Source organism: Corvus hawaiiensis, chromosome 5 (genome assembly GCF_020740725.1).
Source record: "Corvus hawaiiensis isolate bCorHaw1 chromosome 5, bCorHaw1.pri.cur, whole genome shotgun sequence".
NCBI classification, from domain to species: domain Eukaryota; kingdom Metazoa; phylum Chordata; class Aves; order Passeriformes; family Corvidae; genus Corvus; species Corvus hawaiiensis.
In genome coordinates, this window is record NC_063217.1 from 27251582 (window position 1) to 27265595 (window position 14014).

General features: G+C 35.8%; 1 protein-coding gene across 15 annotated transcripts in view; it reads right to left on the reverse strand.

The window, feature by feature from the left end:
• FRYL (FRY like transcription coactivator) overlaps positions 1-14014 on the reverse strand; it is a 170066-nt gene that overhangs the window by 70491 nt on the left and 85561 nt on the right. For 10 of the 15 annotated variants that reach the window (XM_048304983.1, XM_048304980.1, XM_048304981.1 and 7 more), the window contains 8 exons: positions 13642-13721; positions 13072-13152; positions 12444-12612; positions 11504-11596; positions 7911-8009; positions 6427-6528; positions 3584-3628; positions 231-334 (listed from right to left, as the gene is read on the reverse strand). In XM_048304983.1, the coding sequence (XP_048160940.1) occupies positions 231-334; positions 3584-3628; positions 6427-6528; positions 7911-8009; positions 11504-11596; positions 12444-12612; positions 13072-13152; positions 13642-13721 (773 nt within the window). The remainder of the gene's footprint in view (positions 1-230; positions 335-3583; positions 3629-6426; positions 6529-7910; positions 8010-11503; positions 11597-12443; positions 12613-13071; positions 13153-13641; positions 13722-14014) is intronic. The other 5 variants (XM_048304984.1, XM_048304985.1, XM_048304976.1 and 2 more) reach the window with 1 other exon arrangement.

Below are 14014 nucleotides of genomic sequence, written 5' to 3' on the forward strand. Positions count from 1 at the left end.
TGATCTCTCTGCCCTCTTCTATCCCTGCAAAGACAATTCTAGACTCTATTCCTTCTTTCCATCAAAATCCTGAAGGGCTTTTGGTTTCTCTATTATGACAAAATGTTTGGTCCCCTGTTTACTTGACTAAACTATCCCTGAGCTGGCTTCAAGATCTCTTCTGTTATCACTAGGTGGGAATAAAATCTCCAACAATCAATAGTTTAAAATACTTTGCATAATGAACTTACCTTTGAGTTACAGTGTTGCTTTCACATTTAATTCTAATAACATAAACCCACAATAACCTATACAAAGATTCCAGTGCAACTCGGGACATTTTGGGATCTTTATTCTGTAAAATAAATTTTAAAATACAGTTATTGTTGCCTGTTGAGACACTGACAAAATTATTTACGTTTATTTACTTTTGAAAATAAACTTTTTAACAATGAAAGCAGATGGGTTTAATATTGACTAAAAGGTTTTGATATTTTTTCATAAAAACAAGCCTGTATTGCATATTTCCAATACTTCTTAAATTTTAAACTAGTAATTCCAGCTCATTTTACACATCTCTAACTCTGAGGGCAGAGCAGGAACTAGAAAGCAGATATTCCTCTTGAGATGAACACACCAAGAGTATATTGCTTTCAAGAACTTTTCTCAGAAAGGCATTGGCAACAAATACCTACTTCACAGCAGACTAATTTATAGTTTGTCTAAAACAGTGGAGTAGCTGCTTTGGATCAGGCACAAGGTCTCACTCCATCACTCAGTCTGTGACAGCAAACAGTAGCAGGTGCAGAAGAAAAGAATGCAAAACAGGGCAGGCACAGGATGCTTCTCTGGGTGTGGCTTCACACAATGTAGACACTTCCTGCAGGCTGTATTAGTGTTCACCCACTTTCAATGAATTTTTATTGTAATAATTATGCTGCCTTTTCTTGAATTAATATAAAATCTTGCAGCACAATTCAGTCTAAATTATGTACTGTGTGCAAAACAATTTTTGTCTTAAAGCTGCTACTATGAGTCTGTCTTTGCTCCTCCAAGCTCTTAAGCTGTGTAAACCAGTAAGTAACTAACATTCTTTATACCAGCTCCAGAAACCTCCTTTCCAAACAGGGATTCTTGGAGTACTTACAATCTAAAAGTGTCCAGCAAGATTCTGGACTTGGCCATAAGTACAAACTTCCGAATATAATAAATGATTCCCAGTTGCCAACTTTTTAGGCATTAACCCAATCCAAACTAACAAACCCAAGCAACAAAAAACCAACAAAAGAATCCTAAAACCACACCTTCCAATCTCCAGTGAAGTCTCTCTGTTTCAAGATATATCTATAAGATGACTTGAACATAATTAATTTCATATTTTGTGCCACAAGCCAGTGAGTCAGAATAGCAGATGACTTAGTCCTTCTAGGAGAAATGGAGTGCAAATTCACAAAAGGTGTAAGTGAAACTACAACCATACTGTTCAAAAAGAGATGGTCTCATTCATGGTTCTCTCCTCCACAACCTCAACACTCCCTCTGCATTAATCCTAGCAGTAAGAAAGTCCAACTTGCACCAGTAAGCTGATCAAAGTAATTTCATGTCCATGTCTGTGTAAAAGGCTATATACACAAAGGAGAGTAATTCTGCTGGCTCTAACACAGGTGGGTCCAGACTACTGGTTTTGGCAGCATCTTATTTTAAGAAAGGCTAAAAGCCTATCAGAGAATCACAGAGGCAGAAGTGGTATTTCAAAGTAGTACAGACAAGTAACATACACGACTGACTACCAGAATATTAGAGGGAATAACTTAACCCAGTTTACATTGTGATAACGCTGTTCTACTCTCCCTTCACACTCATCAATGTGTGCTGGCATCACCTCTGAATTACCACCTGTAACCTAGGCAGTGGCTGAATTTAGGAAAAGTGATCTGGACAAAATCTACCCAGTAAGAAGTTACACCTGTCCCTGATTACTATTCACACTCATAACTGTCCCACTGTTCAGTTAATTTACCTGCGGTGCTACTTTGAGGAAGAAGCAAATGTAACTGTACCAGAAGGTGAGACTGTAATAGCTTTGATTCTAATCAGCTTAAACAGCAAAAACCCCACAGTATTATTACTCATTGTATTTAATTTACAGGCCAACAATTACTGATTGTCAAAGTAGGCTGGGGAATTCATTGGTACATGTGTTATCGAAGTCTATCTGAAATGCATCTGAAACTGAGTAATGCTCCAATTTTCTTATTTCTGATATTCTACAGGAGCACTTAATTTAGAGGCCCAGAAGTAAACCAAAGAATTACTGTTGGCTTTCAATCATCTAGTAAAAAAAATGGTAAATGTAGCAGGTATTTTAATAGTAATATAGCAGATATTTTAATAATGTGTAAACAACTTTCCATCTGTTAGCATGTGTATCATCCAAGAGAGCTAATTCTGGGTAGTTATGACAAAGTTTGCTTGATATAAAGAATAAAAAGGAGCAGATAAAGAGGCATTCACCTTTTAAAAAGAGTTAAAAAATAAATCCTGCAGTACTTTTATTATTTTAAGCATTGAAAGTTTTCATTATCACTTCCTATAATGAAGAACTAAACAAATATGCTAGAAGAAAATTGCTTTGGGGGTCTGAATTATAGCACACTTTGTATACACCTGGTGTTAACATGTCAGTATTTCTTTCTTCTTAGATGTTACAGCAACTAGAATAAGGAATAGATGGCTGTGTAATTCAACAACCTGGCTGAATTTTAGTCTTTTTTTAGATTATGTCTATCAGATTTTAAAGTACTGTATATGGGGTATTTTTTAAACATAGTTTAGTTTAAAATCCTAAAACTTTTAACATAAATTATGGTATCAGCAGACTATGAAAAAAGTTGTCAAGAACAGTATCTGTTACAAAACCAAAAACGCAAGAGCAAATTATGGTGGTTTTACATGACACATTAAATGAGTCAATGAAACAAATCTCAATGATGGCAAGAAACAAAATAGCATTTTTCCACGTTAGTCAAATGTAGTCACTTACTGAAGAAAGTACTTTTTAATACTGATGTTAAACTTTTCTTCTGTTCTGAACTAAAACAATTTCTATTTTTTAAAACCTGCAAAACCAACAGTGTAAAAGTCTTTCAAGTTAGTGCACCGCAAGTTGTTACAGTAAATCAGTTTCACATTTTTTTTATTGTGAAAATGTTTTTTCAGTTTGCTCACATGCAAGACACTTTTTGAAATGAAGTAACAAAAAACCCCATACATCTGAATAGGTAGTTATTTCCAGTGGAAACATGCACTGCTGTTCAGGGAAACCAGCTGTGATATTGATAATCAATCTTACAAAGCCACACTTTCACCCCCAAGGAAAAATTGGTATTAGACAATTTTCTGATCTTTCTCCTTTACTCCCTGGCAAGAGAAAAACATCTATGAAACATTAGCTATTCTTAGTCCTGTTGCTTCTTAACAGTACTAACAGCAATTTTAGAAAGAAAGGAAAGCACAAAATACAACAAAGAACATAAACCAAAACAAAAGTATTTACATGAGACAAAGCAACATTTCACTGAGTTACAACAACATATTAACTCACCTGCAGTGTTTCTATTTGTTTTCTGATACTGTTGTTAGATGGCATCTAAATAAAGCAATGTGAGACAGCAAAACATAACAAACATGAGAATGGAAGGCACATGCATGTTAGATGAAAAAAAGCACAAAACCAACAGATAGCTGTCTAGCAAGGACTCTATTCAGTAGAAATAAAGGGTTTGCTATAGTGGCAGAAAACGTTCCTTCAGCTTTCAAGGTTTTGTGGTAACAGACACTATGGGTAAACTGTGAAAAAAAAATGCTCTTTTTCCAGCCAACAGTGGTGCAGAATGACAGACACTGTTCTCTCCCATTTCTGCAGCTTTTAAAAATTTTACCTCTCTCCAGAAGAGGTAGTAAAGATACCACAACAACTCAGATTCATCCAAGAATTTATCAACTTTCTGATAAACTTGCTACAATTTGTCTGTCTAAATACTAGTCAAAAAAAGTAAGCAAAGTGTTTTACAGTACTGACCCAGTGTTACTGTCTGCTGAACAAATTCAGAATTTTGCCTACACTACAGTGTGTAAAAAAATGCCTGCTGGGCTCAGTGCTGAAGCAGCATCCCAGCAGCTTTGTAGGACAAAGCCAGCTATACATATATATTAAAAAAAAAAAAAAAAAGCCCTTTAGTACACTCCTGGTCTAAACTGACTCTTACAACTCACTGATGTGCTATCTGCATTGGTCCAGACCACTAGGTTTCCTCCTTTCAGCACAGCTAGGATGTTCTCACCACACACTAAGCCTGCTTTGAGGATAACTAAAGGCAATGTGCACTGAAACCCAGCACAGAGAGTTTACAAAGGCCATAAATACTGCCAGGTTTAGAATTCAGAGCACTCTCAGGAGTATTATCAAATTTAATGTAGCACCAGAAGGTAAGGCAGGGTATGAACAAACTCTGCATCAGGTACTATGGGGCAACTGCAAAGGTGTAAGCTTTCACACCATGGCAAACGGGAAATGGCTTTTTTCAGTCACCAAAGTGTGACACACTGTTCGTGGCTAAGTAAGAGTTTGCAGTGGGCAATCACCAGGGAATAAAGAGAGCACCATGAATCCACAACCTATGCTACCTCTTGGTGACTTGCTAGCATGCCTGTACTCTTCACAGAATATCCCTGTGACAGACTCTAAGTGTTATCATTATTTCAATTCCTAATTTGTTAATGTCAACAAATACAGTAGGGGTAGATGAATTCTATTATTGCTCTAAGTATCTCCTAGTAACTCTCAAAATTACTTTATTAGTTACAAAGACACTAGAGGCAATGGATTCAGAATTTATTTTATTTTACAGATTTAAATAACTGCAAATAAAATAATTTTAGTCATTAGAAAATCAGGAAATAAAATGGGGAAGGGGAATCTAAAAGACTAAACTGCTGTGAAATTCAGATTTATAAATTAATGAGATTACTTATTACAGAGTGCATGCATTTAATTAGCTTCAGAAACAAAGGAACACATTAATTCATAAGACACATGAGGACAGTGGGGGTGTACTTTTCAAGATTAAGCTCAACAAAGTTTCTGAACTAGGTAGGCACCCAAAAAACTTGATAGTATTTGGTGTGCCAAATTAAACCAAACCATAAAATATCCTAAAGAACTCATTGATGGCATAGCATCATAACACTGCAAATTCTGAACTGCAGAAATTCGTATGTGGAATTTCTGCTGAATAGAGCCTTACAGTAAATGTGTTAAGCTGTTAGTGGTTAACAAAACTAAGTAAAATATAAAATGCATGCTCAGCAACTATCAGTTAAACTCACTGGCATTTATAGTTTTAATACATCCATTATCAGCAATGGACATTATGCCAGAAAAAGGCAACTCCTAGATCGTAAGGAGTTTTTTTAAAAGCTTTAAAAACAAAAGCACAAGCAGCCTCCGTAAGCAAAATAAACCACAAAACAAAAATCAAGGCAAATATTGCAAAAGAACTGCAATAATGTTAGATGAAAAATATACAGAACCCAACAAGCAACAGAAAGGTGTGAAAGATGTTGTAAGAACAAAATGACCCTTAAAAACAATCCAAGCAGCTAAACCGTTTTCTTTTTGACCTCATGCCGGTTTACGTATTTTACGAATAAGCTTCAGAATTGTCACTCGTACCTAACCAGAATCAATGTTGTGAAGGAGGATCAAAGAATTTATTAGCCTTTTCAAAATCAATACATTAGGCAAAATCATGAATAATGTTAATCATAATCAAGGAAAGAACATGTACAACAACTAATGCTACAAGAAAGTCACTAATTTGTAAGTATCTTGATGTCTTTATCAACCAATTGATGCTTACAATTATATCAACAGAAGTCACAAGTTAAAGGGACACTGTAATTGTTTTTTTAAAATATGTATCACAGGCTGTAGATATAACATCTTTTCTGGTGTCACAGTTCATTTTCTATTCCTTCAGTAAGTGAATAAGAGAGAGAAATTTTGCACTTCCTATACATTCTACTTAGAAGAGCAGACAAGTCACTTATTTTCTCACATCTAATTTGCACACTAAGAATTACAGGTTGTATTTTCTCTGGCATGAATAGCCCTTATTAGCAGACACTTCTGCAGATTTTACTCAATAAAAATTATAATCCCCACGGGGACCACACGTATTTCCAACATGACATAGTATCACAAAAACTTACTACTAAGTTTAATACAGAGACTCAAAACATTTAATTTCTTTTTAGAAAAATATTTCAGTGTCCTTTTAAACAGCCAAATATTATTCATTGTTTATTTGGCATAAAAATGCTGAGAACATATTGTAATAAATGCTAGTGATTTGCAACAGTTCCTAAATTAAAAAGGATTCTTACCTTTAGATGTGACAAACAGTTCTGCAGGAAAACGTGCCAGTTATTTAAAAAAAACTGTTTCTGACTGACACACAACAGGCAGGTGATCAATGGATACAAAGCCTACGAGTAGGGGGGAAAAAGAATTGATCAAATTGCTCTTTTCAGACCTCCTAAGTGTTGTACATTGAGACACACGGTTGTTGCCTCTCACTCTCACAGTTTTGGCACTGCATGGCAGCCTCTCCCCTGCACTGGGACACTCGTGCCAGGCACAGTGCCCTGGGTAACCTCCGGGCGCTGTAAGAGCTCAAGGTGTCAGACTGCAGCAGTGACACCAAGGTGAAGCTCATCCCCCAGCAAGGCCTGATCTCCAACAAGGACTGAGAGCAGCCTGACCCTTCATACAATACTCATGCTTTCCCTGCAATCACAAGTCTCAATTCACGTAGTCCTACATGCTGGGCAGGTGAACTGCCTCCAAGAATATTCAGGAAAAACATCAACTCAGTAAAAACTTGAGGCAGACTAAGATGTCAGAAATGCTACTTCTACTCAAGATCTAATTTTAGCAAGGAATGAGCCATGATATAATTTAATTTAAATAAATCTGTGAATATGCAGAGTATGATTTAGCTATGCTTTAGTAACATACGATTTGTTTACGTACCACGTACTTTAACACATAATGATGATTAGTACCAAATCTGACTGCAGATTTGCTTGTTATGAAGCAAAATTAAAGGATGAGTAGGTAAATTGTACTCTGATACAATGTTTCTAACTTCATAAATAAAATATTTTTAATACTAACATCAACCACTTTATGTTTTTCTTACATAAGAAGTTTAACCAATACAATGATATATGCTTTATATGTGCAGAATACTAGAAAGTAAAGCTTGTCCCTGACATGAAAGTGAGAATAAAACATTTTAAATTCACTTGCACTTACTGAATGTACCAACTGAAATGCAAAAATTAGCTCTACATTTTCAGCAAAGTGAAGTGAATTGACTTGAAACATGGCTGCCATAGTCATCAAAAATAACCAAATAGTGCATAAATAAGAGATAATAAAAAAAAATTGGAAAAACAAGAAGAGGAGACAGAGCAGAGCTATTAAGAGGATGCTATTTTACTGGAAAAGTCTTGTCTGACACTTGCATCTTTTAATTAAGCCTAATTTAAATATATTCAGACTCTCTGAATGCAAGGTTTTTATTAAAAAAAATTAGGTCAAATAACTCAGCTAAAACCCACTAAAATAATCAAAAACAAGTACTAATTTTAAGACAATCTCACATATGAGATAACAAGAGCACATATCTGCACAAAGAAACAAAGCAGAATTAGAACAAACGCACATACACTGTGGGAATTTAATTATACTGAGACATTAAGATTTAAATTAATATGGCTGATAAGCTTTTCCTCATATAGTGTACTAGCTTAAGAGCCTAAGATGAACAAAATAGAGAAGTTGAAATATTTCTTTAAAATACCAGCGAGTGCTTCTTTCTTGAACTCAATTCAAAGGTAGTCTGATAAAGCATCTCCACAAAATTTTTCAAACATGGCACATTCACTTCATTTTTAACAGCCTATTAAAAAAATACACAAATTAATGGGCTGAAAAATTTACACAGAAGGCCATTTAAATATACATTAATATGTTTACTAATTTAAAACCATTCAAAAGTTAAATTTTACATTAGGAAGGCATTTGAGTGTATTTATCTGAAATATAAACAGAAGCATAAGAAATCATGCCAAACACTACAACCACACAGCTAAAATTAACAATTAAACATACGAAAAACCCCACCCCAGCAAAACAGTCCACTACAAAAAAAAGCTTTAAGAATGTGGTCTCCGTTCCACACTTAAAGAAGAAAATGTATTTGATACCAACTAACAAAAACTACATTGAAACTCTTCATATGCATATTTTCATTTATTTAAAAAATTAGTATCTGTAACTTTAACAGTTCCCCTCTTAACTGCTCCTGTTTTCTTTTTCGTCCTCCAATACTAAAACCTGAAAATTTAAGAAATAATCCACAGGATTACCAGTCAACCAATCATGCAAGTTGTCTTTGCTCAGCTTTTAGAATTAATGGAACATACATGGAGCCCTGCATCCTTTTGACCTGCTCTGTTCTTGCACACAGAATAGGTTTCCTTCCACAACCCAGGCAGCTATCACCTTCTTCACTGAAACCTCTGCAAGGCTCTTAGGCTTCTCTCCGGATACCTATGATGATCCATTTAAACAATACTCTCAACCTACTGTTTTAACCTGTTTCTGCTTTATTTATCAAATTGAAGGGTGGGATGTTGGAGACTGAATTTGCTTTTCTTGGAAGAGGTCCTCTGTACATATAATTTCCTAACAATGTAAGATAATTTTTGTTATTTGTAGTTATTAATATTATATAGACATATTAACTAACACTATATAAAGAAAAATCATGCCCACCTTGCTAAGAACACTCTAAAAACATTCATGATGTAGAAGCATAAAAATAGCATGTATCTCTGTAATGTGTACAGATCCAAGAAGAACTGAGAAAGTAGTTACAATTTAAATCACTTCCGATGTACCAGATTATTTTTCTTTTGCTATTCTTAAGATATAGGTTGATTAGTACTCTGCTAGCTCCACATGAGAAATCAGTCAGTTGTTGTCATCACCACATTGTTGCTTTGGGATATAACCTTAGGCTTTCAGAGCAGCCCTAACTTCCCTGCCACAAAGTGTGCTGTGATTCGTCATACCTGCAGGGTCCAAATCAGGTCAGGTTTCTTAAAATGCCTGAATGACTAAGCAAGAGAATGACAGTAAAGTCTCAATGCTGAAACCCAACAGCTTCTTCAGTTGAGTGATTTTCTGTATCCAAGATACAGAAAAATCTACATTCAATTCCTTCAGCCGCATCAAAAATATTCAAACTTGCATCTCACATCTTTCAAGAGAATGACTAACCTGCTCAACTGCACCTCACTCTGGGAGCAGGCTCTTTGCTTCTATTTAAGAAGCTCCATTTGCATGAAATGATTAGACACTCAATGAGACAGAAGGAAAGATCAAGCCTCCCTCCCCAACTGTCTGAAGCGCTGATTCAGGCTGTGCTTGTAGGAAGGGATCACACACCACCACAAGTGCTCCGCACAGCCGGCGTTCCTGCCTCCACCCTTGCCACCGGATAGTCCCAACTCCCAAATGCTGCTTCTTCCTCATATTGTAAGGGCAGTTTTCACCATGTTTATGATTCTGCAAACTAGTATTTGCATTTACCTAAATGCTAAGTAGTTTCACTCGGCACTCCCACACCAACTGCCAAGCAAATATGGAACTCAAAACAACAAAATGTGTTCACTCTTTAATAGTACAAGAAATTCTTCTCTAGAAGAGTGTAAGCATGCCTGGGTAAGATCAAAACTTCTTCCAATAAACAGTTACTAGAACTACCTCTTTCTAGTTATGTCTTATGAAAAAAGATTGTCTCCTTTCTAATTTAAACATTAAAAAAAACCCCCAAACCCCCAAGAATACAAACCTAACCAACCAAACAAAACTAGCCAAAACAAAAAACTCACCGACAAACAACAACAAAAAAACCCCACCCAAACCCCCCCCCAAAAAACCATGACTCAGACCAGGGAAGGAAAAGAAGCATTTGCCCATGGCCCAGGGCAAGGTAAACTATTTAAAAGAGGATGAAGAGTTCAGAGAGAGTTATCTTTCTTTTTCCTATGATCTTGCTCAGATGGGATGCCCACCCAGCGTGCTTGTCTTTTTAGATCCCATTTTACTAAACAAGATCTACATGTCCCAGTTCTCCACATATAGCAAGATACGTCCCTATAATTAGTTGCAACATAGAACCACAACCTGCCATTTTTGGAACTGCATGCCAAACACAGTGCGGCCTGGCATCTGCTAATACGACTAACATTTTAGACAACAATCATACCAAATATCAATCTACTATGAAGAAATTAACTGAGTTGTGATAAATGTCAACTTGAAGTATGTATACTCAGGTGCCATTATTTCTTCTTGACCTGTTGAACAAGCTTCACACAGCCAAGCAGAGCAGCCTGGGAGAAAAGAGAGCCTGTCTTGACTGAAACGTTCTCACAAGCAGCATTACAGCCACTGTACATCCAACACTGTGATGATATCAAGGATTTTTTTCCTTGTTCATGGCTGCTGTGTGAAATTTCTACTTTTAGATTTAAAGCACACACAGGAGACAATGGACTGCACTTCCACTTGAAGGATTAAGTCTAGCGGACATTCACCTCTACGAATGATTTTTATTTAATTAGCCAAAACATACATTCTTCCTTCTTGCATAAGAGTTCACATTCTCCTTATCAGACTGCAAAAATGTTACGTATCTCAGCTTATTCTAGAAAGAGCTTAACAGGTTTCAGCTAACAAAGAAGAGTCAACAAGACCCTTGAGAAAACAAATATTAAACCAAGGAAATTTCAAATTTTTAGAGCATGTACAAAATTACACAATGGTCTGATAATAAAGGTGTCTAGAAAACAGACAATTTTTTTAAGTTCTGAAAAAACTTTGGAAACTAGCTAAAACACACGCCAACATATCTCCCTTTAAGACTGTGAAGGTGATTGTAATCTACTTAACAGTCACAGAACGGTTTGTGTTGGAAGGGACCTTAAAGATAACCTAGTTCTAACTCCCCCCTCTGCCACGGACTGGGACACCTTTCACTAGACCAGGTTGCTCAGAGCCCCATCCAACCTGGCCTTGAACACTTCCAAGGATGGGGCATCCACAACATCTCTGGGCAACCTGTTCCAGTGCCTCACCACTCTCCCAGCGAAGAACTTCCTCCCTACCCTCTTTCAGTTCAAAGCTGTTCAGCCTTGTTCTATCACTACATGCCCTTGTAAAAAGTCCCTCTTCAGCCTTCTTGTAAGCCCTCCTTAGGTACCAGACGTCTTTTTGAATCTAAAAAAATGTAATATTTTGAGGATTAATTGAAGCAATTTTAATAATGAGAGCCCAATTTAATGTGGGAGGAACAGTGTGGCAGGGGGGGATTAAAATACTTACAGCAGCCACAGGTATGAGAATTTCCACAAACAAACCAGCAAGTGCATGTTTTATATCTTTATCTTTTACTTCCAGGAAGTATTGAGCACACTCCTTAGTAAGAAAACATTAGAAAAATAATTAGAAAAAGGAATACAAACAAAACTATGCCATAAAAACCCCTAGCAGTATAACATTAGCTGCCTGTTTTAATTTAAAACATGCAATGTATTAGTTAGTCTTATATTCCTTAACAGTATCAACTTCACAAAATGTAAGAAACTTTAAAACCTGTTTGCCCAGCAATACACCTCAATAAATTGAAAGAACATTTGTAATACCAGATAGCTATTTACTTTTTACTCAGAATATAAAGATTACTCAGAATACAATAGAATATAAATAAGCACATTTTCCCTCAGATTATTCTGAAGCTTAAAAAAATTAATGCTTATCTCTATTAAAATTATTAGAAAATTATACTTTATTTTTATATACTAATTTTCCTTTTCAAAGGACTTTGATGCAAAGAAAATGAATGATAATTAAATGTTCCATACACAATAAATAATCCATAGTAGGTGTTTCTAAAGAAAAGTATGTCTTGATATTTCATCTGTTAAGAAAATGATATATCAAATAATTCTTTTTCTTTAATACACTGCTTTCATAAAGACAGAAAATTATTTCATTGCTACCCATTTTCATTCAGTCTTAAAATTCGTACATTACGGGTTTGCCACATTACTGAGACAATTGTGAAAGGTTTCTCCTGATGCTGGGTACTCACAAACTGCAGAGAAACAAATAATTCACACCCCTGAAAACTTGACTGAACAGAAAAGGATGAAGGATGGCACACAAGTAGAGTGAGTGACTGATCACAGCACGTGTCATTGTAGCTTCATGACGTAAACATTTAAAATTATACTCAGTCCAGTTTTCTATAACCTTCGTTTACCTGCATGAACTGAAATGATGCTTCAAAATCCTCCACAGGATACATCTTTACTCGGAAAAACTTCATTCCCATAATCAAACTGATGATACTTTGTACTACATGAGGACTCTGTTCTTTTTGTCGCAGTTCCTTTAATTCAGTGACAAACTTCTTCCTAACAGCTTGAAACCTGAACAAGGGTTACAGATGGCAATTATGTGCATTCTTAGTTACTTTTGTATGAGGTCTATAATTTTGAACCAATTTCTTTAGTCTGTAGCGATAACAGCAGCTACTGTATGAGAAACGCAAGCAAGATGAACCCTGATACTTCAAATCCAGGCATGTAAGAATGCCTACAATGATCAGCACATTAGAATGTACCAGTTAACTAAACAACAGTTGACTGGCACAGGGTCTTCCTTTCCTTGCCCCTAACAAGCTGACTGCAAAGCAATTGTACTAAAGATCATTTCTTGATTTGTTCAATTTTACTGTGCAGGAACATAAGACAAACAGACTACACCTGGCTACACTTGACACTTACAGGATTAGTTACTGGGGACATTAATAGATTCTGCTGTATTAAATAGTCTTTAAGTCTACATTGGTTTGTCCCTGAACACAAAGAGTTAGAGACTGAACTTACTTTGATTGAGCAAGAACCCCTGTCACTTCTGCATATAAGTCTGCAATAATATGCACATTCCCAGTGTTGGTTCCTGAATACCTAAAGAGAAAAAAAACCCCAATAAATGGAAAAAACCGCATTAAATACAACTTTGATCTTCTAAACGCAAAGCAAGCTCTCAATTACAAATGAAAAGGTTGTTCCCTAGCAAGGCAAATTGTTACCATAAAAACAATTAAATTCAAACATAAAATGCACGTGTGGACATCTAAAGTAATGTTTCATTTCTTATTTCACAAGAAACATATTCTGGATAGAAATTTTACTGTAGTTATCCAAACGCAGACTTTTCTTACTGTGTCTGCATATGCAAATCATTCTGTATATTCTAGGCAAAATAAACTCAGTGTTACATTGAATAGAGCTGTGTTCTTTCAAGATACGTTTTCAATTTAAAGACATCAAGTAGTGTTCATTTACACTGGTATTATCACCAACATGTTACATGCGAGGCAAAGGTGAGCAATCACAACAATCAAGCACAGGCTGGAAATACAAAATATTTTAAAGTACACAAGTGAAACTTACCCTTCCTTATGTTTAAAGTGCTTAAAAGCCAAGTTTAGAACTTCATGTACTAAAGGATCTGGCACTGGATGAACAGGTATCTGAAATGCACATAACATGTACATGTATGTAGCACCTATACATACATGTATGTATGAAGCAAATAAACAGTACCGTGAGATGCCCTGCAGAAATCTCTCCCACCAGTGTCCAAGGACACATCCTTTGCTGGCATATATCACACTAATTCTGCAATATATGAACATCTACACCACCTGCAGTGGCATTCTTAGCCAAATGAGGATAATTCTAAGCAAAGTTAGATAGCTTCTCTAATTTTTTAGGTGACACTTTAGTCTCATTCTTCAACAATTTCACCCTTTATTTCAAAAAC